General features: G+C 54.6%; 1 protein-coding gene and 1 long non-coding RNA gene across 6 annotated transcripts in view; one reads left to right on the forward strand and one right to left on the reverse strand.

Moving 5' to 3' along the window:
- The first annotated feature begins 773 nt into the window (after positions 1-773).
- LOC144280833 (uncharacterized) lies at positions 774-6,785 on the forward strand. Its single transcript, XR_013349240.1, has 3 exons — positions 774-1,807; positions 5,071-5,117; positions 5,213-6,785. It is a non-coding gene; the product is annotated as an uncharacterized LOC144280833 (long non-coding RNA).
- PSD4 (pleckstrin and Sec7 domain containing 4) overlaps positions 5,490-27,702 on the reverse strand; it is a 35,151-nt gene continuing 12,938 nt past the window's right edge. For 2 of the 5 annotated variants that reach the window (XM_077843255.1, XM_077843256.1), the window contains exons 2-17: positions 20,317-21,401; positions 19,066-19,191; positions 18,728-18,806; positions 17,849-18,230; positions 14,842-15,018; positions 14,350-14,430; positions 14,092-14,204; positions 13,797-13,855; positions 13,503-13,592; positions 12,348-12,391; positions 11,838-11,998; positions 10,743-10,813; positions 10,490-10,653; positions 9,634-9,778; positions 9,270-9,413; positions 5,490-7,727 (exon numbers count right to left, since the gene is read on the reverse strand). In XM_077843255.1, the coding sequence (XP_077699381.1) occupies positions 7,470-7,727; positions 9,270-9,413; positions 9,634-9,778; positions 10,490-10,653; positions 10,743-10,813; positions 11,838-11,998; positions 12,348-12,391; positions 13,503-13,592; positions 13,797-13,855; positions 14,092-14,204; positions 14,350-14,430; positions 14,842-15,018; positions 17,849-18,230; positions 18,728-18,806; positions 19,066-19,191; positions 20,317-21,288 (3,066 nt within the window). In that variant the 5' untranslated portion in view covers positions 21,289-21,401 and the 3' untranslated portion in view covers positions 5,490-7,469. Of the gene's footprint in view, positions 7,728-9,269; positions 9,414-9,633; positions 9,779-10,489; positions 10,654-10,742; positions 10,814-11,837; positions 11,999-12,347; positions 12,392-12,625; positions 12,656-13,502; positions 13,593-13,796; positions 13,856-14,091; positions 14,205-14,349; positions 14,431-14,841; positions 15,019-17,848; positions 18,231-18,727; positions 18,807-19,065; positions 19,192-20,316; positions 21,402-27,702 lie in introns of those variants that run through there. The other 3 variants (XM_077843257.1, XM_077843259.1, XR_013349239.1) reach the window with 3 other exon arrangements.

A 27,702-nucleotide genomic window follows, 5' to 3' on the forward strand; every position in this document is an offset into this window, starting at 1 on the left:
AGGAACACCAACTGCAAACCCTAAACCCCCCTGGGGCCTAAAAGGCCCAGATGTCTCTTTCCAGAAAAGGGCTTCCTGTGCTTTTGTTCCCAGGCGGGAGTAGGGTGCTCTCAGTGAGGCACACAGAAAATGTTAGCGACCTTTCAGGAAGGGGAAGAGGAAGAGGGGGCTCAGGGCCTAGAGGAGCTTGGCTTGGCAGCTGCGGCTCCCTGTACAGGCTTGGCTGGTCCCCCTTTGTCCCATCTCAATACTCACCCCTCCCCAGCTCAGCAGGCTGCCCGCCCCCCCCCCCCCCCCATCTCTGACCACAGCCTGGTGGAACAGAAGGGAAGGGAGAAGGAAGAGGTGTTGACGCTGGGAAAGGAGACACAGGAGAGTGGGCAGAGGGCACACAGGGACAGAGACTCCAGCTGGCTGCGGGTTCTAGGTCTTTGGGTTCTTCTTTCCTGTAAGCTCCTGCTAAGTGGTGGTGACAGTGATCTCAGTCTTGGGGGACCAGGGGCCTCACCTCCCTGATCTCTACTCCCCATTCAAGGAGGGTGGAGGGAGGGGTCCGGAGGGGCTGCAGCACCATGATGGGAGGGGTGCTGTCCTAGAAGGGGGAGCAGGTGCCTTTTCTCATCAGCCGGCCCAGGGTGGGGGTGAGGCTGGAGTGGGGGTGGGCTGAGACCCAGGCCAAGGCTCAAGGCCCATCTGAGCATGTCGCCTGCTAAGGAGGAGCGGAGGCGGGGGAGGGGAGGGCGGGGAGGTGAATAAATAATAGGAAATAAAACTTCATGAAGCAGAAAATAAAAGGCAGATTATACAGATGTGGCAATTTGAAGGATCATTGCCTCTGTCCTCTTTTTAACTGCTGCATCTGGAGTTTTGAGGCAGCTTATCCTCTCCCTCCCTCTGCCAGGTCCCCGCCTGGCTGGAGGCCCCCACGGGGCCAAGGCACGAGTGGGGACAGCGACTCCAACCACTCAGCCAGTGGTGTTTCCTGGCCTTGGCCCTGCTGCTGCCCAGCCTTGGCTGGGCCTGGGGGGCTGGGGCAGTGGGTGAAAGGGGGAGGTGGAGCTGAGTGTTTCGGGGTGAAGCGCTGAGTGAGGTGTGTTTGGGGCTGTGCTTGTGTGAGAAGGCGAACATCTGCCAGACAGCAGGGTCTGGGTGAAGACAGGGTTGGTCACTAGGAGTGTGGACAGGGCAGAGATGACAGGAGGGAACCTGTATGGTCAGGAACTGCGTGCGGAAGGGGACCCCTTGCAGAAGGGGCTTTGGCTGAGGGGTAGCTGGAGGGTGAAGTCTAAATCTCTCCGTATCTTCCTGCAGGCAGCTTCTTTCTTCCTCTTCATCAAAATTCATTTGTTAAGCTTCAATTTGACACTGTGCCAGGTGCTATATAAACAGACACGGTCCCTGCCCTTAAGGAATTTCCAACCTAAGACGCGCACACACACATTGACATTTTGTTTATTTTATTTTAAATATTAATGTATTCCCCACCTTGTTCCAGAGAGGATTTGAGACAGCTCACAGGAAACGCATTCGATAAATTAGTCAAATATAAATAGGAAATAAAGCATCAGGACCACAGAAAATCCAGTGAGGGGTCCCGAGCAGCCGCAGTTGAGCTGTAAATCGGCCCAAACCTCGAGCCTCATGGTGGTGGCCAAGTGGAAGGGCTTTGACAGGCGCTTACCTGACCTCGTTCGCTGGATGACAGTCCCTGCTTTTCCAGCCGCATACCTCCTCCAGACCCTGTCCACATCACAGCAGACAAAGACAAAGATGTCAGAAAGCCAGAAGCTTCCACCTGACACCAAAGGTGAGAGGCCCATTTGGCTCAAATATCCTCATAATGCTGGTGTGTTGCCTCTCAAATCAACTGTCACAGAATCATTAATGGAAAACGGGAGTCAGAAGGGGACAGGCTTAGGGGACGCTACTGAATCCAGTCTCATGGGTAATAAGTAACTTCCCTATGGAAACTGACCCTCTCCGGGAAGATCAAGGAGGCCGAGTCCTGTCCAGTTAGACCTCCGGGTCTGAAATCCAGAGCAGAGATCAGAGCTGAAGATCTCAGAGCCGAAGATCACAGCCTCCAGCCTCCATCGGGAGGCTTTCCCAGCGGCTCTCCTGCAGGCCTCGGAAAGCTGCACATTAGAGGAATGCTGAGTTCCCGGGTTGGAGGCACAGGCGGAGGAAAGATAGAAACAGAACATAGAAGGACCTGGAGAACGCGGAAGCTGGAAGCCAGGGGTGTGGGGTGTGGGTGGGGGACATGGTTTCGAGAGTTACACTTTTGGACGCAGGTGTTGCACCCTGAGCCGTGGAAACCAACTTGCCCTGCTCCTACCTTTGGGAAGCTGGGAGATGGGAAGATGTTCTACTGGGAGCAGAGACAGAAGGAGAGGGAAGGGGAGCGAGGGGAGAGCCAGGGAAGTGAGGGATGTGGGAAGTCACAGACTTCTCACATGGAGCTGGGCTCGAGGAAAGCTTCCTGGAGGAGATGGCATCCGGAGACAGCTGGTTTCCTCTCCTTTTAGGTACCAGTGGTACTCAGAGTTTCTCAGCAGCTGGTCCCAGTCCCCATCCTTTGGGTGATACTATCCCCACCCGCCACCCTCATCTCAGCAGAGGGACTCTGATTTCCCTAGGCCCCTGACTCTAGTGATGGCTCAGAGATGGGCACACGGTTCAAAGTGGTCAGCTCCAAGAGACTGCATTCCTAGACATGAGTTTGAACTTTCCAAGAAGAGATAGTCTCTATGTGCTGGACCAGCACCACGAAGAGCGGTATTTGGTAGCTGCTGGGGCCCTCTTGGTACCATGAGGGCTGCTCCTGCCTCCTGGGGGGACAGAGCCCAGAGGAACAGAGGGAAATGGGGGCAAGGCTTAGTTGAGAGTCCTAGCTCAAGCTTCATCTAACCTGGATATAGACTGTCCCATTATGGGAGTGATCAAATGTCCTTTTTTTTTTTTTTTTTTTTTTTTTTTTAGTAAAGCGCATTTGAGTTAAGATTTGTAACTTGCAAATTCCAGGCAGAGGGAAATCCAAGGCCTTGAATTTAGAAAAGCAGAACCCAAACAGCAGCCCCCAAGGACGGGCAGGTGCATGTAGTGAGGCCCACAAGGCTGCGGACTAACAGCTAACTTGAGAGCCTTTCCTTCAGTGCCAGGCATTGTTCTGGGTCATTTTACTTATTCCTCACCAGGACTCTGTGAAGAAAATAGTGTTATTATTCCCATTTGATAAAGAAGCAAATCAGAGTACAAGGGGCTTGGGAGTTGGCCTGTGGTCAGACAGCTAGAAGAGAGAACATTCTGGGACTTGATCCTAGACAGTCCAATTCCAGGCCCTGGCTGGTGAGCCCAGATCACGCTGGGCCTTGTGCAGGGTCAGACAGGTTCCTGAGTCAAAGGTCGCTGAGGGGTGAGGGGCATGAAGGCTGAGAAGACATTGGATTTGATGATTAAGCATCATCAGTGGCCCTTTTGGTGTGTCCCGTTTCTGGGAAGGGTAGAGCAGGAGCCAGTTTGCAAGGTGTGAGTGGGAGCCAGGTGTGAATGGGAGCCGGGTGAGGGAGAGAAACAGCTGGCAAAGACCACACATCTGTGGGTCCCAGCTATAGGCAGCAAAGAGTGAAACTCAGGCTTTTCTTTTTCTTTTTCCTCCCGAGGGTGGTATACTGGAATTTGTTTGCAAGGCGGGATAAGGAAGGTGGTAGAAAGTAGGCCCAAAGACCTGGATGGGACCCCTGAGGGAGAGAGGTCATGGCAGGCAGGAGAAGCAGGGACAGTGTGTGGTCAGTCCCAGATATACAGTGAGCACTTCTTCTTCTAGAGAAGGGAAGAGGAAGGGACAGGTAAAGGTGTGAGCCACAGTTGGACGGCAAGGGGGCACAGACATCCAGAAAAGTTAGCAGAGCGGCGGTGGGAGGAGCCATTATGGAGAGCCATAAGTACGTTGGAGTATGTGCCGGCATGGGCATGCACGTGGGCATAGGGGGCAAGGGGGGGAGGAGGGTCAGGTGGGGGATTGCCAGGTTGTCCTAAGTCTCCAGGCCATTGATTTTTCTCCCCCATTTTCTTTTTTTTTTTTTAAATTTTATTTACTTATGATAGTCATACAGAGAGAGAGAGAGGCAGAGACATAGGCAGAGGGAGAAGCAGGCTCCATGCACCAGGAGCCCGATGTGGGATTTGATCCTGGGTCTCGAGGATCGCGCCCTGGGCCAAAGGCAGGTGCCAAACCGCTGCACCACCCAGGGATCCCTTTCTCCCCCATTTTCATCTTTTATTTTAGACTTACAGAAAAGTTGCACAGGTGGTGTGGTGTCTCCAGGCCATATTCTGACCCTACCTATTGGCCTTATTCACTCAAGTCACATCATTTTCCTAAAGCAGGCTCCCAGGCTGGCTGCTTCCCAGGCCATGAGCCTGTGCCTCTTCTGCTGATAAAGCACACTCTTGGGCTGCAGGCGAGGGCCTGAGTGACCAGACCCCACCATAGCCATACCACCGTGTTTCCCTTGCCCACTGCCACCGCAATCCTGCAGCCCAGCTCCTTCTAACGTAGCCCACCTGCTGTCGCCATCTGACTCTGACCCTCAAAGAAAAAGACCCAGGCCTTGGGCCTCAGTGGCCTTTTATTCTTTTCTGGTGCCTGATGAATGACCCACAAATGAACGTTATCAGCAGAAAGCCACACAAAACAGAGATTCTGGGAGACCAGGAAGAGGTTATATCTAGGGTGTCACCTGGGTCATGGCAGGCCCAGGCCCTGGAGACTGAGCTTCCCTAGAGGGGAAAGGAGGAGCCAAAGACAAACTTCAGCCAGCCTTGCAGAGCCTGAGCCCATTACCAAGAATCTGTGCCCACCCCACTGTCAGCAAAGAGATCACCAACCCACCTCCCAGGTGGGAAAGGAAGGTCAGACACAGGCCTGAGGGTTGGCGCTGCCCTATGCCTCAGGACTGGGACGGGGAGCTCACTCAGTTTTCACTTTTGTGGGGATAATACTTTGGGGAACTCTAGGCTGCCCCCATATGGCTCTGGATACGATATCCTTTCTCCCTCCATCTATAGGAAGATGTCAGAGTCGCAACCCTCTCCTTGGCGGACTTCTCCAGAAGGTGAGGCCTGGCCTGGATTACTGTGGATTTAGGGAAGTGGAAGGCTCTGGTTCTGGTGATGTTGGGGACAAACAGACTAACTTCCACTTCTTCAGGGAGCAGAGCTCTGCGGCTGGACACCTGGGCCCCACAAGCTTCAAAGATGCAAGCCCGCCCCCCAGTGGCCACAGGTCAGAACTGCAGCCTAACCACGCAGCCTGCACCTTCCCAGGCCTCCAGGCCAAGGGGCCTAGGCAGCATTGGCCCGCTGCCCCCCCCCCCCACCTCCCCGCAGCCACCACCTGTCTCTGACGGCTTCCTGCGCCCAGGTGAAAGAGAGGTGCCAGTTCTACTTGAACAAAGAAGCATCATAGTGCCACACACATGCACAAATGTGGATAAACCTCTGCCTTTTTTATTCTGGTTTTAGAAATAAGGATATGCGTTCAGTGAGGTCAAATAACCCACTCAAGGCCAAGCTTGTGTCAGTCCTGGGGCAAGTCTCATCCACCTGATGCTCGGTTTTCACCTATTAACTGCACATCAGTGACCCAAGCCGCTTTAAAAAAAAAAACAAAAACAAAAACATAATCATGCCCTCAACCCAGACCTACTGAATCTGAATCCCTTAGCGTGGGATTTGTTCCTGAGGATGGGAATGCATCCTCAGCATGCCTCCCCAGCAAGATCAAGTGTGCTTCTATACTGATAGCAAGGACCAGAGAACAGGACTGTTACCTCCCAGAGGCCAGAGACATGTTCCAGTCATTTTGGAAATTCCTGTACTGGCCCATAAAAAGTGGTCAATATTATTTATGAAATGAATGAGTGGATGAACAAATGATTCTGAGGTCCCCTCTGGCTCACAGTCTTCCACACACGCACACAGACCTAGACACGCACATACAGACACGCAGAGGTACAGACACACCTAGGTGAAGGGAGACTCAGCCTGGCACCCTGCAGGTGGCTCCAGCTGCTCAGAACAGCCTGACCCTCCCTTCCTCACACATTTGTGCACACCTCCTTCTTCACTTGCCTGCATTTATTGTGCACTCACTGAGTACCTGGCCCGGCCCCAGGCCCTGGCCAGACACCTCTTATGGTCTCGGAGGGTCAGCCCCAGTTGGTGGAGTTCCAGGCCACGGGGCTGGTTACAAACACAGAGGGAGGAGGCCCCCCACCCTCTAGCAGGAAGGCCAGAGAGGCAATGCGTCAGCCAGCAGGCGGCAGACAGGCAGCAGAGGCCCCTCTTGGCGGGCAGCCTGCTCGCACACTTGGCTGAACAGAGACAATGGTGGCTGCTCCTCCAACCCAGCCTCCTTCCCACAGGCAGAGTCTGAGGTCCATGAGTGTCCGGAACCTCCCCCAGAGCCCAGCTGGGAGGCAGTCAGAGGGCAGCACAAGGGGACTTCCCAGGGAGGGGAGCAAAGCCCCCTGTGAGCTGGTGGGGGGAGGGTTCTGGAAGTGGCCCTGGCACCCCTCTTGGGAATGCAACTTTATGGGATGGGGTGTGTGGAAGGGAGCCAGGCTTCTATCTGGCCTTCACAGCTCTCAGCTCCTTCCAAGAGAGCCCCCCAGGGGATGTGTCACATCTTGCCCCTCAGCCCTCTCCTAGGGTCTGAACCTGGAGGACCTCCTTCCCTGCTCTGGAGAAACAAAGGCCCCTTGTTCCCAGGGCTCTCCACAGAGCTCTGGAGGCTCCAACCCCTTCTGGCCCTCACCGACCACCAATGGCTCTGCTCTGATGATTAGCAATTGGGTGTGTGAGGTGGGGCCTCCTTCATTTGCCCCTGGTGCATGGATGATTGTACACAAAGGCCCGGGGCCCAAGAATCAGCCTCACTGAATTTGTTCTTGAAACCCTGCCCTCCCAAGGCCTACCTGTCAGGGGGCAGGGCTGAGCCACCCTGCTGTCACCTGAGGATGGCTGGGGTCTCCCAGGACCTCTCACCACAGGTCACCAGACTCCCAGCGCAAGACCACCCTCAGGGATATGGCTCCACTGGTTTGACTGCCCAGAGGCTTCCGCTGCCTCAGCCTCCCTTCTGGAAGCTCAGAACCCAGGAGTACTCTGAATTTCAAATGAGTGCTGAGCTGCCCCCAGGAGTACAGCCAAACTCTTATCCATCCTCCCCTGAGAGTGAGCAGGGACTGGGGCAGCTGGGGGCCAACCTGGGGGTGGGCACAGAGTACTAGGAAAGTTCCAGTGAACAGGGAGGGAGGATCACAGAGAAATCAGGGTTGTCCTTCAGTGGAAAGGGGAAGGGCCTCATCCCCCATCAGGGACCCACTGAAATGAGGCTCCTCCGTGGGGTCTCATCTCAGGTCCACCCCGGACATGTGGTCAGAGTCTGTGAGGTAGCACCAGCCTCACAGCTGATTGCGGTTCCTCTTGGGTATGATCTTCCGGTAAGTTCTGCGCTCTGAGATGTTGCGCTTCACCTTGGCAGTGGTGGGGGCCTCCTCCTGGTGTAGCGACGGGCTGGAGTGGGACTTCTTCAGGCTGGGCTTGGGCTCCTGAGTGCCTCCGGCTTCCCTCCCCAGGTGCTCTTCCCACAGGTCCAGGTCATCTGAGGAGCAGTGGAGACGGGCCACCAGCAGCTGCACATAGGTCTCGTAGCGGGTTTTCTGCAACACAAGGGACCCGCCACCTTAGCACCACCCTGGCTCCAGGGCTGGAGAAGGCTGGAATCATGGGGGACAGACCACTCACAGTGAACAAGACTCTGGTGGTAAAGATTTCTGCAAAAGGAGTGCTGGGCCAACAGCCAACATCTGTACTGAGCTTGACTTTGTAGACTTTGCAGGACACAGCAGCAACGTGCCCAAAACGTGCAGTTATCTGGACAGTTTTACAATAACACCTACCAGCCCAAGCTTGTTCTAACAGCCACCACCTTGTAATGCTGTAACTAACGCCTCCAGAACACGTTACATCTCTGAGACACTAAAAGATCCATAACCCACTAGGCCTGATCTGTGCAGTGCTGCACACAAACAGCTCACATCTGTACTGAAGCCTAATTGAGTCTGAATAGCATTTTAACAATTGGCATCTGGAGAGTGGGATGCTAACTACCCTCATCTGTTTAACTCTCCGAAGGCCTCCATAACTAGCAGCTTTCAGATGCGGGTGGGGTCCCAGTGTACTGAGTGTATGCTCATCCTCCACCCCACCTGATCCTCATCCCAGCTCTGGCTGACTGGGTGACCAGGGAATCGTTTTCTCCACCTTATAAAGAAGGGAATGAGATCTAGGGAGGGCCAAGGGCTTGCTACAGGTTGCAGCTGACCATAGGCAGGGAGAGGCTAGGATTCTGCAGGCAGGGATGGGTCCTGTCACCCCAGAGACTCTGGGAAACGGTGCATCCACGGCTGAGGACCACCTACCAAGCTAAGGGATGAGCCAAAAAGGCAGGGAGAGGGCAGTGTGAGACCTGGCGAGCACAGCCCAGAATGACACGGATGCTTCCTTCTCTGGTCTCTGCCTCTGGATGGCTCTGATCCTCTCTGTCCTCATACTGCCCCTCCCCTGCCCCTCTTGGCTTCAGATCCCAGAATGTGTGCACTGACCAGAGGCCTAAGATGTAAGATGAAGGAGGGAGGGTAAGATGCGGGGCCAGGGGATAAAACAGTGCGGCACAGATCAGATTATTCCTTAGTTAAGACTATGAGGCACGGCCCTGCCTGGAATAGGATGTGAATTCATCAAGTTTGGAGAAATTGTTTAATCTCTCCCTGCCTGCTTCCTCATCTGTAAAGGGATGAGTCCCTACCTCAGAGTTGTGAGACGCCTAAATAAGATAATACCGGCAGGTATTACAAGATCTATAAATACTGTCTACTAGTACTAGGTAGGTATTAGGGAAAATAATTCAACTAAAATACAGTTTTCCCTTCAATTTAGGTAAAGGCGAATATAGTATACTCTTAGGTGAAAGTGATAAAGAGTCCGCTGGAAGAGTTTGCAGACCAGCAGCTGCCAGGTGCCCCCAGGGCAAGGGAAGGGGTCTGCGTGCACAGGGACACGCACCGTGCACAGGGCGCTGCGGGCCGCCGAATGCGGCCACGAGAGGGCGGCAGAGCGCCGCACCGAGGCGGGGAGGGGGAGGGGAGGGGAGGGGAGGGGGAGGGGAGGGGCGGGGGAGGGGCGGGGACTCGGCGCCGGACCTCATACTCCAGGTACTCCTTCCGCAAGCGGTACTCCTCCAGCTCGCGGCCGCGGCCCCGCCTCTCCGGGAGGTTCCGCTGCAGGTCGAGCAGGTCGTCGGAGGCAGCGTCCAGGCAGTTCTCGTGGGATCGGTGCTGCTCCTCCTGGGGGCGGGCCGGAGGGGAAGCTGTCCCACCGCTCCGCCCCGGCCCCGATGCGCCGCGCAGGCCACCCCATCCCCTCACGCCGTTCCCGGCCCCGGGTGCTCCCGGGCCTAGGTGCTCGTGCTCGGCGCACCCGCTCCGGCTCGCCAGGCCCGGGGCGCAGCCCCGCCCTCCCCTGGCCGTCCCCTGGCCGTCCCCTGGCCCGTCCCCTGGCCCGTACCAGCGTGCTCTGGGCGGGGCCCACAGGCAGGATGGGCCGGACGAATCTGCGCTGGGAGCCCACGGCGGCAGGGAAGGGCGGCGCCGAGTGCGTGGCGGCCGCCAGGTTGATGCGCGCGATCCAGGAGCTCATCTCCTTCGCGGTGCTGAGGGCAGAGGAGGCCGTTAGTCCCCAGGGTGACAGAGTCGGCCCCGTCCCTCTCCCCGCGGCCTCCTGCGGGCTGCACAGTTCCAGACTCTCGAGACCCAGAGCCTCAAAAAGCCAGAAGCCGGTCACCAGCCCAGGTGGCTGACCTCTGCGGGTGGTTTTTATCATCTGTCAAAGAGGAAAATCTAGGAAAGCAATGGATTTTAGATCAAATGCAAAAAAAAAAAAAAAAAAAAATCAGTGGCTAGAGGCTTTCCTGGGATCCTCTGTTCATAAGTAGGAGGCTGGCCCGGGGCTTCCAGGGAAGAGGCCCCTGCAGTGGCAAAGTGGGCAGGGTCAGAGGAGGCCTCAGGTGCAGCCCTAGGACCCCTGCCGGCTGCGGCGGTCTGATGTTCCGGGTCAAGAAGGCAGTTCCCGGGGATCCCTGGGTGGCTCAGCGGTTTGGCTCCTGCCTTCTGCCCAGGGCGTGATCCTGGAGTCCCAGGCTCGAGTCCTGCGTCGGGCTCCCTGCATGGAGCCTGCTTCTCCCTCTGCCTGTGTCTCTGCCCCTCTCTCATTAATAAATAAATAAAATCTTAAAAAAAAAAAAAAAACAAAAAGGCGGCAGTTCCCACCAAGGCCCCAGCCAACAGCCATCAGAGGGTGAGCGTGAGATCAGGGAGAGGAGGGCCAGGGCCTTGCTGCTTGGCGGGCACCCCCAGGGACTTACGGTGCCTGGAAGAGGTAGAGGCGCCAGTCGGCAGTCCGCAGCTGGAAGACGTGCGGCTTCTTGGTGTAATGGGTGGCCGGGGTGGCCAGTGAGTGGTGCACTCCCACCGGCTCGTCCACCATCTGTCCCACCAAACTCTGACCACTCTGGCAGTGGTCCTCTCCCTGCCACAGGGCACAGGGCCTCAGAAAAGGGGTGCCTATCAGTTGCCCACCCTCCAAACCATTCTGGTTCCCCACCCTGCCCTTCCTACCTTCAGGAAGTAGAGGACCATCCCTCGAAGCAAGGTGTGGAACATCTTCCAGCCACGCTTACCCCACGGTGCTGCTCCAGGGGTAGAACACAAAAGCAGGTGGTGGCACCCCAACCAGACACATGCAGTCCCCTCTCCCCGCCAACTCAGTCCCTCCCCAGGGTGCACATAATGAACACACAGTGACGTACCAACACAAGAAAACAGTCGCAAACAAGCAGATGCCATGCCTCACACCCAGGCAATCTTGCTTGGACCACACAAACGACAACAAAACCAGATGTCCACACCGACCATCCTCCCTCCAAACACTCCCACCCGCAAGCACAGTTCCACCAGACATCTTTCTGGTCCCATCCAGAGAGTCACAGGGCTCAGGTTGTCATGCAGTAGGTGGCCGGCTTCCCCGGGGTCGCCTCCCGGCCTTGCTTAGGCCCAAATGCTAGCTCCTGGCTGGTCCCACACCCCATCCAATCCAGGATTCCATTACTACTCTGGTCCCATGGCTGCCCTGCCCTAAAGCTCCTGTCTGCAGAATGAGGCCAAATGCACCCCTGCCATTCTGTCACACCCCTTCTATTCCCAGCAAACCATTCCTGCTCCTTGTCTGAGGGAAATGCCCTCTGGCCTCTTTTGCTCTGAGATTCAACTCTGATACCATCATTTCCCAGAAGCCTCACCAATCCCTGTCCCCCACATCTCACCCTCCAAACAAAATCAAAACCTAGCCCTCCTCCACACCCCCATATTTGACCTCCCCCTCCCTACACCCCTCAGCAATTTCTACCTTTTATCCCAACACTGATGTACTTGTCTCACCTCCCCCTTACCACAGGGGTCCTGGGGGCCAAAGAGTACCTAGTGTGTCTTGTCTCTGCACCTCCGCCCCCTGGCATCTTACCCGGCACCCAGCACATGGTCCCCATCAAGGAAAGAACACAGGCTGCCTGTCCTTGACCTGCACCATCTCTCTGCATGCTGGCACACACTTCAGCTCATGTCCCTATGCCAAGCCACTCTGCATGCCTGTATGCACACACACTCTGGTTCGGTGGCAGACACAAGCCTCACACACTCAGCACAGCAGACACTCACTCTTCTTGCCATCCGCATCGTGATGCATCTTCCGAGCCAGGATGCCCTGCTTGTAGGTGGGCGCCGTGGGGTTCTGGGCCAGCTGGAGGAAGGGGTTGCTCATCTTGCCAGAGGGGAGAGACAGCTGGGCCTTTTCTGGTCTGCCTGCGTTGTCTTCGTCCCTGGGCATCAGAGAATCAGGTTGGGGGTACTGACTGGGTAAAAGCCACCAGGAGGGGCCCGCAGCTTCAGCACCTTCTACCTTCTCTCTCACTGGAGAGCCATATCCCAGGACCCCCCAAAAGGAGTCCTTCAAAGCCAGCTATTCCTGTCATCCCTACTCCCCACGGCCCCTGGATCCTCCAGGTATTACCTAGACTCCTCTACCCTCTTTGAGATTGGCCTCTGTCTGGACCCCACACAGAGGCCCTGGGCTCCTCCAACTCTCAGGTGGGTGGGTGGATGGAAGGAGGATAGGCCCAGAGGCAGGGGAGAGGGGCGGGGAGTAGAAGGAAGGGGAGTCTTACTTACACGGCCCATTCAAGCTTCTCACTTCGGATAGACCAGTAGAGGGCCTAGAATGGAAGTGCACAGTGAGCAGGGAGCCTCTGCCCATGAGGCCCAAACTCAGACGTAGGACAGGGAAAAGCTGCAGTCTGCCTTTTCCATCCCCTTCCTCCTTGACCAGGAGGCAGCTCATCCATGCATCCATGTCCTCATGCATACGTGCAACCATTTACGGAGCGTTCACTGTGTGCCAGGGACTGTGCCAGATGCTGCACGGTGATCAAAGCAATCCTGATCCCTACCTGAGATTCATGAGGCCTGAGCTAGTTCTCCTGAAAAGGAAATGAATCATCCACATACCATCCTGGCCCAGAGGGATCTGACAATGCAGGAACAGCTGACTAACAGGGCCAAAATATGGATGGTGGAAGAATGAGTAAATCAGTGCTGGAACTCGGAAATGATGCAACAAAGAGTACTCGTGTCCATGCATCTTGCTGGCCTTTGTAGCTCTAGCGATGCCTAGCATCATGCCAGGCACACGGCAAGTGTTCGAGAAGTGTCCATCACAGAGACGAAAGAATCAGTGCCATCACAGCTTACTAAAAAGCAGGCTTGTGCCCCTTGTCATGCTAAGCACGACAACCTTTATTTCATTGTGATAACCACACTGTAAAGCAGTCGCTACTCCTGGAGGAACTTCAGCAGCCAAGCTGCCTAAGACTAGAAGAATTCAAACCCTAGAACACGCAGCTCCTAAGTCTTAGACTTAATGCCACTTAAAACTTTGCCTTGGTTCATTTCTGAGAACCAAAGGAACAAAACAAAACAAAACAAAATCTCAGTGAGTCTCAGATTCCCCATGTCTCAGAATCACCTGGAAACTCAAGAGAACATTTTAGGGATCCTAGCCCCAGAGATTCTAATTTAGTCGGTCCAAGGCAAGGGGCCTATGAATTTGCACAAGCCAACAAATTTTAAGGTGCTGCTGCTGCTGACTAGGATGCACACTTTAGCACCTTCCATAAACAAGCCTTGGCCTCCCAAGGACTTTGCAGCAGAGCCAGGCCCAGGCGGGGCATCCCCCCCCACCCCCCCACCCCCCCGGCCGGGATGAGGAGCTACACAGGGAGCCCTGGCATCATTATCCCAGTGAGCCACCAGCTCCCCGTGCCTTACCTTCAGCAACTCCTTGGGGAAGTTCCCGCCATCTCGCAGGCCATTCAGGTTGGTTATGAATTCCTGGCAACTCATGCTCTTCCCAATGTTCTGTGGCCATTGAGAGAAGTGGGACAGCTGACACACACTCCCCACCCCAAGAGAATAACCCCCTAGCCGGCCACTCTGGAATCTTCTCCAGTTCTCCAGACCTACTCCTCCCCTACCCCCAACCCCCAGTTCTCCAGACATAACCCTGCCCCCACCCCCTGGGGCCCTTCCATGCTGCTGGTCCCAGCTCCCTTGCCCTCTCACCTGTCCATGCAGGTCCGTGTTAAGGAGCATGATGGCACAGGTCAAGGTGTGTACAGAATCTGCCCCAGAGGGAGGCAAGTGGAGAGAAAGCTCGTTGGAACCAGGACTCTTGCCTTTCCACTGCCGATGCTGGGTGCAGCGACGCCCAAGTGCTTCTGGTTCTCCACAGCCACCCAAATACTCCCACGAGCTGCTACCCAGTGTACTCCTGAGCAGACCCCTGGGGACACTTCCATGCCATTTTCCCAGGCACCACAGAACCCCCTGCCCTGCCCTCAAGGCCTGCCCCTCCTACCTGCGGAGGAGAAGGTCCCAGGATTGCAGTGATGGAAGCGTTTGGAGAACTGGTAGAGGACTCGCTCTCGCTCCTGTGTCTCCCCACTGAGCACCAGGGCCTGGAGGAAGCCCCTGGAAGGAGGGCCAGACTCCAGGACAGAGCCCAGGCTGGGGCAGCCAGAGGGCACCCAAGCTGGGGGACAATCCTATTCCAGCCTCCCCAGGGCCACCACCTCCCAACTGTCGCTCCTCCCCAGAGAGGGCCTGGAGGCATTACCTGAGGGCTCGGTCCAGACTCTGGCCTCCAAATTGGAAGAAGGACAAGTATTCCTCAGCCACAGCCCTACTGAAGTCATTGCTGCAGAGAGAATATAGCAGTGAAGCCCGCCCTGGGGGTGTGGCTGGGGCCCCAGGGCCCGCACATCCCTGGAGGGTAAGAGGGCAAGGGGGCAGCCAGGGTCCTGTCTGCCACTGGCACCCATCCAAAACTGAGTGGGGAGGACACGTGGAGTCGGGTTGGGAGGCAGGGTGGCCAGGACTGGGGGCTCTCGGGTGGGCTGGAAAGTGTGGAAAAGAGGTGACAAGTGGGACTAAGAGGAAGAGGCAGGCACCACAAGAGGACAGGGAAGGGGATGGAATAGGACAAGAAGGATGGGATGAATGGCAGCAGGGACACAGGGACCGGAGGGGCGGCTGGTCGACAGAGTCCGCTGACCACTCCTCCCTCTCCTGACAACCTCCAGCCTTGCATACGCTCCAAGCCCCTTACTTCTTCTGCAGGTAGGCAGCCACTTCAGACTTCCGGAAGCCTTCCAGGTGATAGAGGCGAGAGGCCAAGTTCCAGGCCACCTTGTCGGGGCTGACACCATTAGCCAGCTTGTCTCCAGCCTGTGGCCTTTGGCCTTCCTCCAGGGACTGTGCTTGGGGCATGGGGCTCTCAGGAAGCCTGTAGAGGTACAACAGTGTCCTCAGACTACTACGTGGGATGGGCAGGAAGGGACTGGGTCAAGCGTCCCTATAGGTTAGCCATGGGAGGGGTGCCCAGAGTCCACGCTCAGAGTTCAGCAGGGGAGCTGGAGCTCCCAGGCCTTGAGTAGTGGAGGCAGCAGCTGGACCAGTGCCTTCCTGGGGAAACTGGGGCCTGGCCTGGCCTGAGCACAGGAGGATCCAGAGAGGTGGCATACCTGCCAGGCCAGCAAGCGTGGGAACCAAGCTTAGGCCCCAGCACTTTCTCAGCTAAACCACAAGGACATTTTGAGCCCAGGTCACATTAGCTGTCACGTGCAGTCCTTTGAAGATGCCAGTGGTATCTAATCCATCCCCAGGAGGGATGGCATTTGTCTCCCCGAGCCCCACCAGCCATTTGTCTCCCTCACTTGTCCTGCTGTGCTTGTGATGCCTCCCTGCCCCCTTTCCCCCCTCTAAGCCCCAGCCTCAGGCTTCACTCCTAGAGCTGGAGCCAAGGAAGGTGCAAGGGTGAGGGATGAACAAGAAGCCTGGCTTCAGGCATGGTGACAGCTGGGAGGGAGTCAAAGAGGTGGCTTCTGACCTCTCCCTTCTCATACCCGCAGCCTTGTGGTAAGCAAGCCCTCTCCTCAGGAGCCCACATGGTGACCTGTTGTTATTATCATGAACATACAGAGGACCAGGCCACCCTGACAGACTCGGGGGGTGCTCAGGGTCTGACACTCAGAGCCTTGGAAGTCACCAAGCCAGTCTCCACCCGACTTTTCCGTTTCCCCTGCAACATTACAATCGGGGGCGGGGGTATCATCATTAATCTGAATATTCTGAATCCTAGTAACCACAGTTAGGGAGCTGTACAGATAAGCAACACCATGAGAACATGAAAATGTTCACTGGTAAACTGACCACTTATCAAATGGGGCTGCACTCGACCGCCCTCTCTCCTTAACACAAGTGTCCATCTCTGCCCCCAACCGGGTCATGTCTTCACTGTTCATTTCTCCCTGAGTTCTGAGGCTCCCGTACACCCAGCAAGGCGGGGCTGGCATAACGGAGACCTTCGGAGAAGCAACATCACCCATCTTGCCCCCTGCCCAAAACATGGGGCTTCATGAAGTCTGTGTTAGTGAGGCCAGAAGAGTCTAGGAATCACAGGAAGAGCCACTGACAAACAAGGAACTGGAGCAGTGAGTCCAGTGGACAACTGAAGAGAAAAATAAGGACAACTCGTCTCATCTGAAGAGAACTCTGATAGCTGAGCAAGCCCTAAAATGCTTTTACAGAAATGACCTGGCCGATTGGTGTGATAACTAAAATAATATCTAGATGGGGAGTTACTCTGGAGGAAAAAATGATGCAAACATAAACTGTCATGGGGTTGTGTACTTAAATGGGTGAATTACTTCTCAAAAAAGCTGTTATTAAAATAAATTAATTGGGATGCCTGGGTGGCTCAGGGTTAAGCATCTGCCTTTGGCTCAGGGTGTGATCCTGAAGTCCTGGGATCAAGTCCCACATTGGGCTCCCTGCATGGAGCCTGCTTCTCCTTCTGCCTATGTCTTTCCCTCTCTCTCTCTGTGTCTCATGAATAAATAAATAAAATCTAAAAAAAATTTAAAAATTTAAAAATTAACTGAGGGGCACCTGGGCAGCTCGGTTGGTTGAGTGTCCAACTCTTGGTTTTGGCTCAGGTCGTGATCTTGGGGTCATGGGATTGAACCCCGTCTCAGGCCCCCTGCTCATCAGGAAGTCTCTTTCTCCCTTTGTCCCTCGCCCTGCTTGTGTGCTCTCCCTCTCTCTCAAATAAATAAATAAAATCTTAAAAAAAGAAAATATGGTTCTCATTTTAGGTGGATTTACTTACTTTTATTTTGAGTTGAATTGACACTAATGTTGGTATGACGAGCCCTCTCTTCTCAGATCCTGAAAGACTCCCCTGATTACCAAGCCTCCGAACACCTCCAGAGGCAGTATGGTTTTCCAGATGCATGGGGAAGATGCTCTGGTTTTGGCACTGCCTGAGATTCTGTCCCCATCACCCAGTGACACTGAGATAGGGGTGAGGCCGACCTTCCAGTTAGTACAATCTGAACCATCATCACTGGTTCCTCCTGGCCTCTTCAGTATGTCCCCTACCCGGGCAGCCAGAGAACAAAACCCCTCTCCTGGGTGGAGGCCCTGGGCACCGACAGACCTCAGGCAGCCTCCTGGGGCAGGCAGACATCGAGACTGGCTTCCCAGTTGTCCTATTCCTGCCTCGGGCCACAGTTCTATGGTTATTTGATCCCATTATGGGCTCTGAGATCCACTCCCTGGTTCCAGTCAAATTTCCCCTTGGTGTTCTGACTTCTCCTGAGATCTGAGCCAGCACCCTGGGCCTAGGCTCATGGATGAGTTTCTCCCAGACACCTGCTCAAGTTCAAAGCAGTGTGTAATTCACACATCACAAACTCTGATCTTCCCACTCCCCAGCCCTGCCTAGCACGACTGCCATTTCTCTGGACACATAGGCCTGGTCAGGTCCTCTGAACCACCCCCCCACCCCCACCCCCCGGTATCCAGGCTCTTGGGACATTGCCTCGGCACACACCAATTCTGCCCCACATGTGTAATTGTCTGCTTTTTGGTTTCTCATGCTTTCAAATCCTCCAGTATTGCTCATAACTGCTGGCACCCAGTCATACAATCCTGGCTTAATAGATATTAGTATGTTAAATCCCAGCGTGCATTTCTCATGCTCCATCCAGACCAGGGTATTCTTAAATGCATCCACAATTAGAAGTCAGACGACCGGTTAGGCTAACACTTACCCTTCTGTAGAAGTCAAGCAAGTGCCAGGCTGGAAGGCTCCAGCCTCTGCAGTCCTGGCTGGACCTTCACTCCTTACTTCTTCCCCGGGGTGTGGGGCCTCTCCTGCCTCTTCTCTCTCCAGAAAACTTGGTTCTGTGCCATCTGGCTCCAAGAGTGAAGGGCATGAAGCATCTAGTATGCACCCGGGGAAACTGCTGCCCAAGTGGTGGTCCTGGTGCTGTGGGCTGCCTTCTTGGGAGGACACAGGGCTGGGCCTGGGGCCAGGGCCTCTGCCCTCAGACTCGGGACTGCTAGGCTCTGTCAAAGAGGCTGTGCTCCCCCAGGGGCCCGGAGCCAAGGTGTATGGAGCAGACTTCTGGATACACTCAGCATCACTGTCACCTGAGGAAGAGCATGGAGGGAAGCTGACATGGGGCGAGAGGCAGGCTGAGGGCCGGGGGCCTGGCAGAGCCAGGAAAACCGCCTGGGCAGCTACTCCACACACGCCCTCCCTGGGGCTCCTCCCCTGAAGCTGGGCCGCATGTTCTGTGCCTCCTTCAGACAGGGACCTCCCCCAGGCACAGGGAGTGGGCAGAGGGTTCCCAGGACTCCCGTCTGAGGCAACCCAGGGCTCAGGACTTTCTAAACCACTGAGGCCCGGGCATCAGAAATGCTGGGTCTTTTCGACATTTCCTCATTAACTCTATGCAATGAGCATTTTCAAACCCATTGTATGAATGAAGCCACAGAGGGAGAAGCAGGATTTCACCCTTGGTCTGGCTTCAACACAATACCATGGGACTTCTTAATGATATCTATGGATCCAAGGTCCATCTTTGTCCCTACCCAAATCCAAAGCCTCCCACACCCAATTTCCCAGAGTCTCTAATAGATCTCACCTCGGTCCTGGGAGAGAAGAGGCACCTGGGCCCAGGAAGGGCCCTCTTCTGTCTGCCAGCCTTCCGGGCTGGGCAGGGCCTGTTGAGAAAGGCAGGGGATCTCCATGAGCCTGGGAGACACTCAGAGGGGAGGGCAGGAGGGGGAGGGTGACTGAGGAGGGTGACAGGGCCCCTCCTTCTCTGCTCTCTTCCCACTCTGACAGCACGGCCTCAGTTCAGAAGAGGAATCCTGGGTGAGAGAAGACCCGCATCCTAGGAACGCTGGTGCTGGCCCAAGAACCACCGGGGCATTACCTCATACAGATGGGGAAGGGGGGGCCGAGAGAGAAGTGACTTGCCCAAGGTGGCACACGATGTGTGGCAGAGCTGGGATCAGATTCCACTTGTCCTGTGTCCCAGGTCAATGCTCTGTCCACACAGGATGTTGCAGATAGGGCGGAGTTAAGACTGCTTCCCAGCAAAGTCTTAGAGAGAAGGAGAGGCAAGAGGTTTGACCCAAGGGAAACAGTTCTTAGGGCCTTAAACGCATCCCACAAGGATTCCGGAGCCCCTCGTCCATGCTCACTGACTCTTGGTCTTCTCTGCCTCCATCCTCCTCCCTCTGTGGTCTCCAGTACCAGCCCAAGGACGGCCTGGATTATGACAGCTCTCAGGCACGGAGGTGAGAGCAAATGCTACTTGCTGTGAGGATGAGGCTCCCAGGCTTCCCTCTGAGGTCCCCAAGGGCCCTACAGCAACAAGGTCCCAAGAATGTACTCGCACAGGACAGAGCCACAATGCCCCATGCTGGACCTCCCAGCCTTCAGGTGGGGGCAGGGGGGCCTCCAAGAATACCTAGCAGCTCCTCTGATCTTGGGGTCAGGTGAGAGAGCTGCTCTGGTTCACGGCTCTTCTGCACTGTTCTTTGGGACCAGAGAGATTAGAAAGTTACAGCCCAGCTCTCCATCTTGAGTGTCCTTATCTCTTAAACAGAGGGCTCCTTGGGAAAACAGTGCTCCCCACCGTCTCACGTGTCACTTGTCCCCAGAACTTGTCCTAGTTGATATCAAGAACCTCTGCCATTGTTATGCAAGCCTGATCTATGGCCCCTGGGGAGGAGGCGGAGGGGTGGGAATAAAAGACTGTGAACTAAAAGTAACCAAATGCTGAAATATCTCAAGAAAAGAAAGGACAAGACTCTTAAAACAGATATCTCCCAGCCTGGGGCAGAGGTCATCTCGCAGGCTGAGCACTATCCTGTTATAGCTGGGAATGTCTTGGAAGTAGGAGGAGTAGTGTCTAAGAATGGTCTGGAACATACTGCAATTGGAGGAGCTGTTTGTTCTCTAAATGTGTCCAGACTCAGCCCCCTGGAGCTGGTGAGATGGAGACATTTGAAGACTTAATTGCCATCATGTTCTGATGACATCACGGCATTTATAAAATGCCCTATAATTCTGAAGGTCATACTGGGCCTGCTTTTCTGCTCTATTACTTTAGGATTCCAAAAGGCCCTAGCATCTAAAAAGGGTGTTCTGGGCCTGGTGACCACAGAGAAAGGCCCTTCCTTCCATGCACAGCCTTGGCTTGGTCCCCAGGGCTCAGCTTACCTCACTCTCTGTCCAGCACCCTGGTGCTTCCAGGGTCCCCTTGGTGGCCTCATCCACCACAGTCTGTGAGAAGGAGTGAGGTTTGTAGGTGGGCACAGGGAAGGGAGGCGTGGTGTGGCCACTGGAATCAGCTGTGCCATCCCCCAAATCTGGTTCACTGTCCAGTTCCCACAGCACCCCTCCTCCTGAGGGGGGAGGCTCCAGGGTCTGGGGACCCTGGGGCTCAGATCTCAAATCCATGCAGGAGTCTGAGAACTCCCAGGAAAAGCGAGCTCCAGAAGCACCCGTGTCCGAGCAAGGGCTCTCCAAAAAGAGGGGATTGTCAAAGAACACACTTTCCTCCTCAGCACCCCACTCTGGGGAGGAGTCTGTCCTTCCCTTCCTGGGCCACACAGCATTCTGGTTCTCCCCTTCAGGGTCACTGCTGTCTCCCCCTGGGGCCTCCACCGAGGGTGAGCTGGGATGGAGGCCTGAGCTGCGGGGGCCAGCAGGGCTGGAGGGGAGAGGGGGGAGTTCCACAGGGGCTGCAGGGAGGCAGCATCTCAGCTCAGCCCGGAGCCCCTCTGTCTTCTCCAACTCTTCCTCCAGGTCCAGGACACACATCTGGGCCTGCAGAATGCCTGCCCAGAACATCACCTGGGTGGATGTGCTCTGCCTTGGGCTCCCCAGGGGATGGCTATCCTTGGGTGACCCAGGGGGTGCTGCTTTGTGCCCGGCCCCGCCCTGGGAAGAGCCACTCCCCAGGTGCGGGGGCTCCATGCTGGCACCACTGGGAGGAGCATCTGGCCTCATGCAATCAGGAGGCTCCGAGGCCCAGGTCTGTTCCCGAAGAGGTTCAGGTTTGGGAGGGTCGAGAAGGCTGCACGTTTCCTTCAGGTGTGCTTCTGGACATGGCTGTAGGTTGTCTCCCAAATAGAGGTTGAGAAATTCCATGGGCTGGGGTTTTTCAGAGAGTCTGTCGTCCCCCATCATCCAGAGTGCAAGCTGCTCTGAAGCCCCTAGAAGTGTTTGCCTTCACAATCCCATTGTGAGGATTGGGCATGGGGAGCGCTGGCCCAAGTGGCAGCTGGGAGTCTGCACCTACCCTGGAAACGCCCAAAGCAAATGCAGGTTAGCAAAGGGCTGTCAGTCCATGGACACATGCGTCTTGTGTATCAGACAGGTTTCAGGGTGCCTGTTGTATCCCTGGCACCGGTCAAGGAACACATGCCCTCCATAGCCCTGCCAGGGGTGAGGGGTATACCATCAATGCTGTCCATCCCACAATCTCAACTGCTCACACCAGGGTGGCACCTGCTCCAAAGACACCCATCTATTGGCAGAAGGTGGCTGAGTGGCTTAGCTGAGAAAGACAAATGGGGCACACTTGATCTTTTTTTTGGGAATCTGGAAGGGAGAACAGAGAAACTGAAGTGGTTGGTAGCAGGAACAGAAGGTGGACATTCCTCAGAGCAGCATAAAAGCAGTGGCAAGCTGAAAACACACATAAACCAAAGTATGGGGGAGCCGAACAGACACAGACTGGAGGCGAGGAGCCCTGAGGGAGAAGCAGGCACCCAGGAAAGGAAGGCACAGGCTGCCTTATTTCTACTTTCCAGGGCTCCTGTCTTTGAGGCCTCATCCTTGGCTCAGCTAAACTCACTAGGGGCCCCAATGAGAGGACCCACAGCCCCTGCGGCCTACCCAGCTACACGGGAAGGAGAGGGAGCAGCAGGAGACTTGTGGCTGCACCACATCTGCTCAGACCTGCCCAGTGCATCGGCCACACTAGCTGAAGAATCTTGAAGGATCTTTTCCAGAAGCATGCATCTCCATCCTCAGCATAGAGACGAGTTACAAGACTCTCTGGGCGGCCCTACTTCTTCAGGACAATGGCTTGTTTTGACCACACAGACACTCTGCAACTCCTAACTGGACCCATTTCCTGCTTGGTAGAGTCCCAGGAAGTGCAGGGCTAAGTGCACAGCCCTTTTAGAGTGGATGCCCGATACTGAACATACCCCTGGCTGCACTGGAACTTTTCTGAGTTTCCCTTTGGCCCACATCCTGCACTCATGTGTTTCCATCCTAAAATCTTGTGTGTGCTTGTGTGCTGTGTTAAACTATTTGGGGGAACAAAGATATAAAGAGACACACACCTGCTCCCAACTTGTAACCACCTGGGGCCTACCTATTGGCCCACCATTAAACACTGGATAAATGGGACTCCGCCCCCCCCCCCCCCCCACCCCCAGGCTCAGGTGGGGACTTACTGTTCAAACCTATCGTTTAAAGTCACCTAGAAAACATGGCTTGGCACCATGCCCTCTTTTGGGACAGTATCTGACAGAAACGACACAGGACCACCAGGAATTTCAGTTTCTTGCTCCTTCTGAGAGCCTCTTCCTAAAAGTCCCTTAGAACCCGTCTGGATATTTCCCTCTCTGTCCCAACCCCTACATTCCTCTCTCAGAGCAGGAACCTGTCATTGCTTGGGCCTCAAGATCTGGAGGCTGCCTCCCTGGGAAAGGCTCATGTCCAGCCTTCGGGGCTACCAAGTTCTAGCAGTGACTGTGTGGACTATACCTTCCTTGAAGGCGAGGCTAGTCCTTATTTTTAAGCTTGTATTCGATGCTCTGAATCAAAGCAATGTGCACCAGTCTTACCCTTGGCTCTTGTCGTCTGGGTCTCCTTGCTCAGCCATTGGTCCTTCTCATTTCTTTGTCTCCACCTCACGCCCCTCTTCCCAGTTATAGGCTGAGGACTCCTATGCTTTGCTCCTTAAGTCCTGCACTGGTCCAACAGGCAATACCAGAACCTTCCTCCCCCCAAGCAGTGTGGTCTGTTTTCTACTCTCAGTCCTCTCTGGGTACTTCCAAGGGAGAAGGACGAGTGAGTCTCACAACCCACTGTCTATATTTGGGCTACCCCACCAGATCCAATCTACCTCCCCAGGCCTGTCTGGAGAATGATCAAATGTGAGAGAGGAGGTGAGATCTCCCCACTGCAGCCTTCTCAAGCAAGCAAGCAAGCAAGCCCACAGGGTACAAAGAACACAGAGAAGGCAGTTCCATTTAGGAGACAGAGGACAGAGGTGGAGGGAAGCACCTTCTTTACAGTTCGCTTATGGATCCCAAGGCCGACCTTTCTTTACCCTCCCTTCCTGCCAAGACCTGGGCTATTTGTGCTTAGCTGGCTCCCCTCCCAACACCCCTGCCCTGGTCTTCATTCCTCTACACGGTCCACATGTTGTACATGAACATGTGCCAGCCTCAGGAGCATGTCCCTGTGGGAATGAGAGCATTTTGTCTGGATGACATCAACTCCCCTACTCTCATCAGTGAACTCACTTGGTGGGAAAAGTTCAAACGCCAGTAACTGGAATGGGAAATGTTGGCAGCGGCCTTGTGGAAAGGAGTTCTGCAATTGCTATGAGACAGGAGTCCCACGTGTTTCTCTTTGCAAATATGTACTTTTAAATAAATATGTATATGAATTAAGGAGCCAAATGGGTAAATGCTCGTGACTCTGCTAGGCATAAATGATCACTGGATTTGCCCTCCCAGAACAAATCCAGATCAACAGGTTCCGGGCTGGGGGGGCAGGGGAGGGGGCGGACAGAAGCTGTAGCAGCTTTCCAGAGACCAAAGAGGAGAGAGCAGATTTCTGGGACCTGAGGGAGGTGGGGTAGGGACCGAGGAATAGAAGGAAGAAGCAGACGGCATTTGGTGACAGAAGAGGCATACAGTTTGGCTAGTCCATGACTCTGAATGGATTAAAATCGACCTGACTCCACCCCACCCCTCACTCTGTTTCAGAGCATTTATCCTGAGGTGTGACTGTTGGTGTTTCACTCACATGGCTCCTGTCTGCCCTTCCCAGAATGGAAGCACCAAGAAAATAGATAGATTAGAAAGCTAAAGGTTACTTTTGACTCAAGAATTCAGGACCACCCATGGGACCCCTGGGGTTACAGAGCTTGGTGGCAGGTGTTCCTGGTTCTAGGCTGGCAGTTCCAAATGGGCAGCACATGGCTTCACAGTAGAGTTGCCACCTTTGGCAAATAAACATAGTGGATGCCCAATATTTGGGACATACTTATACTAAAAATTTACTGTTTAACTGAAATTAAAATGTAACTGGGCATCCTGTATTTTATCTGGCAACCCAACCCCACAGAGGAGGTGAAAAAAAATGTACCAAGCCCCCGCAAAGCACCTGTTATCCAGCTAGGTGCTTCACAGCCATGAGCTCATCTGTCTTGACAGCCACCCCACAAATGAGACAAGTGCTATCATCTCCTTCCTAATAGAATCTAAAGCTCAGAGAGTGTAAAAAATGTACCCAGGTAGCTCAGCTAGTAGTATGTGGTGGAGCTGGAGTCTGCATGCAGGTCTGTGGCTCTCTTATGTATCACCCTCTCTCCCCACCCATAAATCAATTCCCTTGGGCCTTCATGAATTGAATGAAGCATGAATTACTTGTGAAGCAGAGAGTCTCTTGAATTCATCTGTTTTCCCACTGTCCAGTTCAGTGTCTGCTTGACTCAGAAGTGGTACTCCAAAAATGTTTGTGGAAATGAGAGGATGGATGGGTGGATGGATGGATGGAATGAAGGGAGGGAGGGGAAGGAAAATGGATGGACGGATGGATGGATGATGGATAGAAGGTATGGATAAAAGAGAAGGATGGAGGGATGGGTGGATGGATGATGGATGGATGAGTGCATGGAAGGGAAGGATCCTGAAAACCCCTCCTTGACAACCTTACCAAAGGACTGGGGAGATGGGGCTTGGAGGAGATTTAGCATCATTTTGACCTTGCAACTACCTCCCAAGGACAGTCTGCCTATGAACCAATCACATCTTCCTTCCTCCCAGGAAGCCCAGGACCCTTGGGGCAGAGCTCTCCCAGAGGTAGGGTCCTGCCAGGCCAGCAGCCAAAATGTTCACATGGGTCCCGGCTCCCAGGCAGCAGCTGGTAGAGAGGAGGAGACATGAGGAAGACTCATTCAATCACGTGATTTGTGCTCTCCGCCTCTGCAAGGGCTACTGTGACTGAGAGTTTACGTGTCTCTCCTCCTCTGCTCCCTTTCTTCCTCTCTTTCTCTCCTTCTCCTCTCTCTCTCCTTTTTTAAATCACTCCTCCCTGAATGAAGGGGTAGAATGGCCTGAGGGGTAAGCTCACTGCCTATGGCCATCAAGGCAGCCCTGCCTGGGTGAGGGCAGGGTCAAGGGTGGAGTAGGGGCCTGTTTCCTGGAGGCAACCTTCCTTCTTAGTCAGAGGTGGGCCAGGACCTGGGGACCAGAACTCAGGTCTCCATATCTAGAATTGTCTTGATTTACTTTTTTTTTCAGCCCTGGTGTTGAGTGAAATCTCTTTTGAAACCACTTATCTGAGACCCCTGGGTGGCTCAGTAGTTGAGCGTCTGTCTGCCTTGGGCCCAGGGCGTGATCCTGGAGTCCCAGGATCTAGTCCCACATCGGGTTCCCTGCAGGGAGCCTGCTTCTCCCTCTGCCTATGTCTCTGCCTCTCTGTGTGTTTCTCTCATGAATAAATAAATAAAATCTTTAAAAAAAAAAAAAAAAAGAAAAAAGAAACCGCTTATCTCAGGTGTTCTAACCGGAACAAACGAGGAAGAAAGTTCTGCTGCATGCCTTACATGGTGAGTTTTGTTAACCTCCAAAATAAAGCGGCCCTTGGATGGCTTGGGAAGTTGAAGTATAAGCTCCTGGAGAAGCAGAATGGCTCTATGGAATCCAACAAAATGTTTTGAGCTCCAGAAGACAGGAAGGAATGGGAAGGAGCTGAGGCTGGAGGAGAGGGAGGAGGTAGGGGGGAGGCGCCCCCTCTCTACTGGAGTGGAGGACAGTGCAGGGGCTAGGCTGGGCCTGGCTGATGGGAATATATAGGACACACAAACTCATCACTAGGGGATTAAGGGGCCTAAGTCCCTCCCCCCCTACCGCCCCTCACCCTGGGATTCAATGCAACTTTGTCTTGATCTCGGGGGTGGGGGGATAGGGGGTGGGGGGGGCGGCGCGGGAGGGCAAGGAGACCAGTTGGCTCTTGGACTGTACTTCTTGAGAGTGCATTTGCTTTTCACCGCCCGCCCCTCGCCCTTGCTGGGGCACACGGCTTTACTTTGAGGTGCAGGGAGGCCACAGGACACTGTGGGATGGCCTGCCCTGGGCGAGGAGGTGGCAGCCTTGCATGTCTGTAGCCCCCCTATGTCTAGAGGCTCACAGACTAGACTCAAGCTCCAACTACAACTGATGAGCTATGTGACTCTGGTCAAAAACTTCACCTGGTTCCTTATCTATAAAATAAAGGAAATAAGATGGAGTAAAGCTATGCTATAGATTTGTGATAAAGCAGGATGGGTCTGAGAGCTGCTGCTGGCCTGGCCCCCTGCAGGTGCTCAGAAATAGCATGTCCTGCTCAGTTTAACTTTGCTGCTTTGCTGGTTATTTAGAGAGGCCCAAACAAATAAGCCCACAAACAACCCTCCCAGTGGGCTCCCTAAGCTCTGAGCCACATCCCCGAGTTTTATGGCTCTGTGCCTCACTCCCTTGAAGCTTCCAGATTCAGCAGACATTCCTTCCTTATCCCTAGAAAATTTTCCTTCCTATGGAAAAAGCAAAGGATGGGCTCCTGGCCCATCCAGGAATTTAGGAAGTGGCCTGTCCCTACACACCCCTTGGTAGGAGCCAGGTTAGGGATGTCATCCCAGAGGGTAGAGGAATAGAGGAAGAGTTCCTTATCTGTAGTTGCAAGACAGATGCTCCTGCCTAAACCTGGGCAAGAGCACCGTGAGAGACATGCCTAGGGGCAGCCCCACATCCTGCCTACACGGAAGAAGCCTTCATGCAAGTGTGCACAAAGAGAGAGACAGAGATAGAGACAGAGACAGAGAGATACCAGCAGTGCGGAGGATCCCGTGGTGGGGTCAGCTGGGGCTCAGGCAGAGAGGGAAGAGAATGAGGGTACAGAGACAATGGGGTACAGAGACAATGGGGGAAGAGAGGGTGGGGGAAGGGAGAGTGGGAGCAGAGAAGATGAGGGGCAGAGAGGTTGGGGTACAGAGAGAATGGGGGCAGACCACCAATGTATCTCCAGAGCAGCTGCCCCCTGGGAATGACAAAGACCCCTAGGAGGGCTCAGGGCCAGGCTGGACCACCCTCACCCCTCCTGGGTCTCCCCTCCTTCCCCAAAGAGCCCAGCAGCCCAGGTTCTAAGGCCTGTGCTGGGTGGTTCATTACCTGCAGAAAGCAGCAGCTCTGGGATGTTTTAAAGCCTCAGGAGGCTGGGGATACAGGCCCATCTGAGGCACATTCCTTCCAACCTGGCTAAAGTCCAACAGGCCTGAGGAGTATTTATTATCTGCTGATGACAGCTCACCCTCCC

This window comes from Canis aureus, chromosome 12, assembly GCF_053574225.1.
Source record: "Canis aureus isolate CA01 chromosome 12, VMU_Caureus_v.1.0, whole genome shotgun sequence".
Classification (NCBI taxonomy): domain Eukaryota; kingdom Metazoa; phylum Chordata; class Mammalia; order Carnivora; family Canidae; genus Canis; species Canis aureus.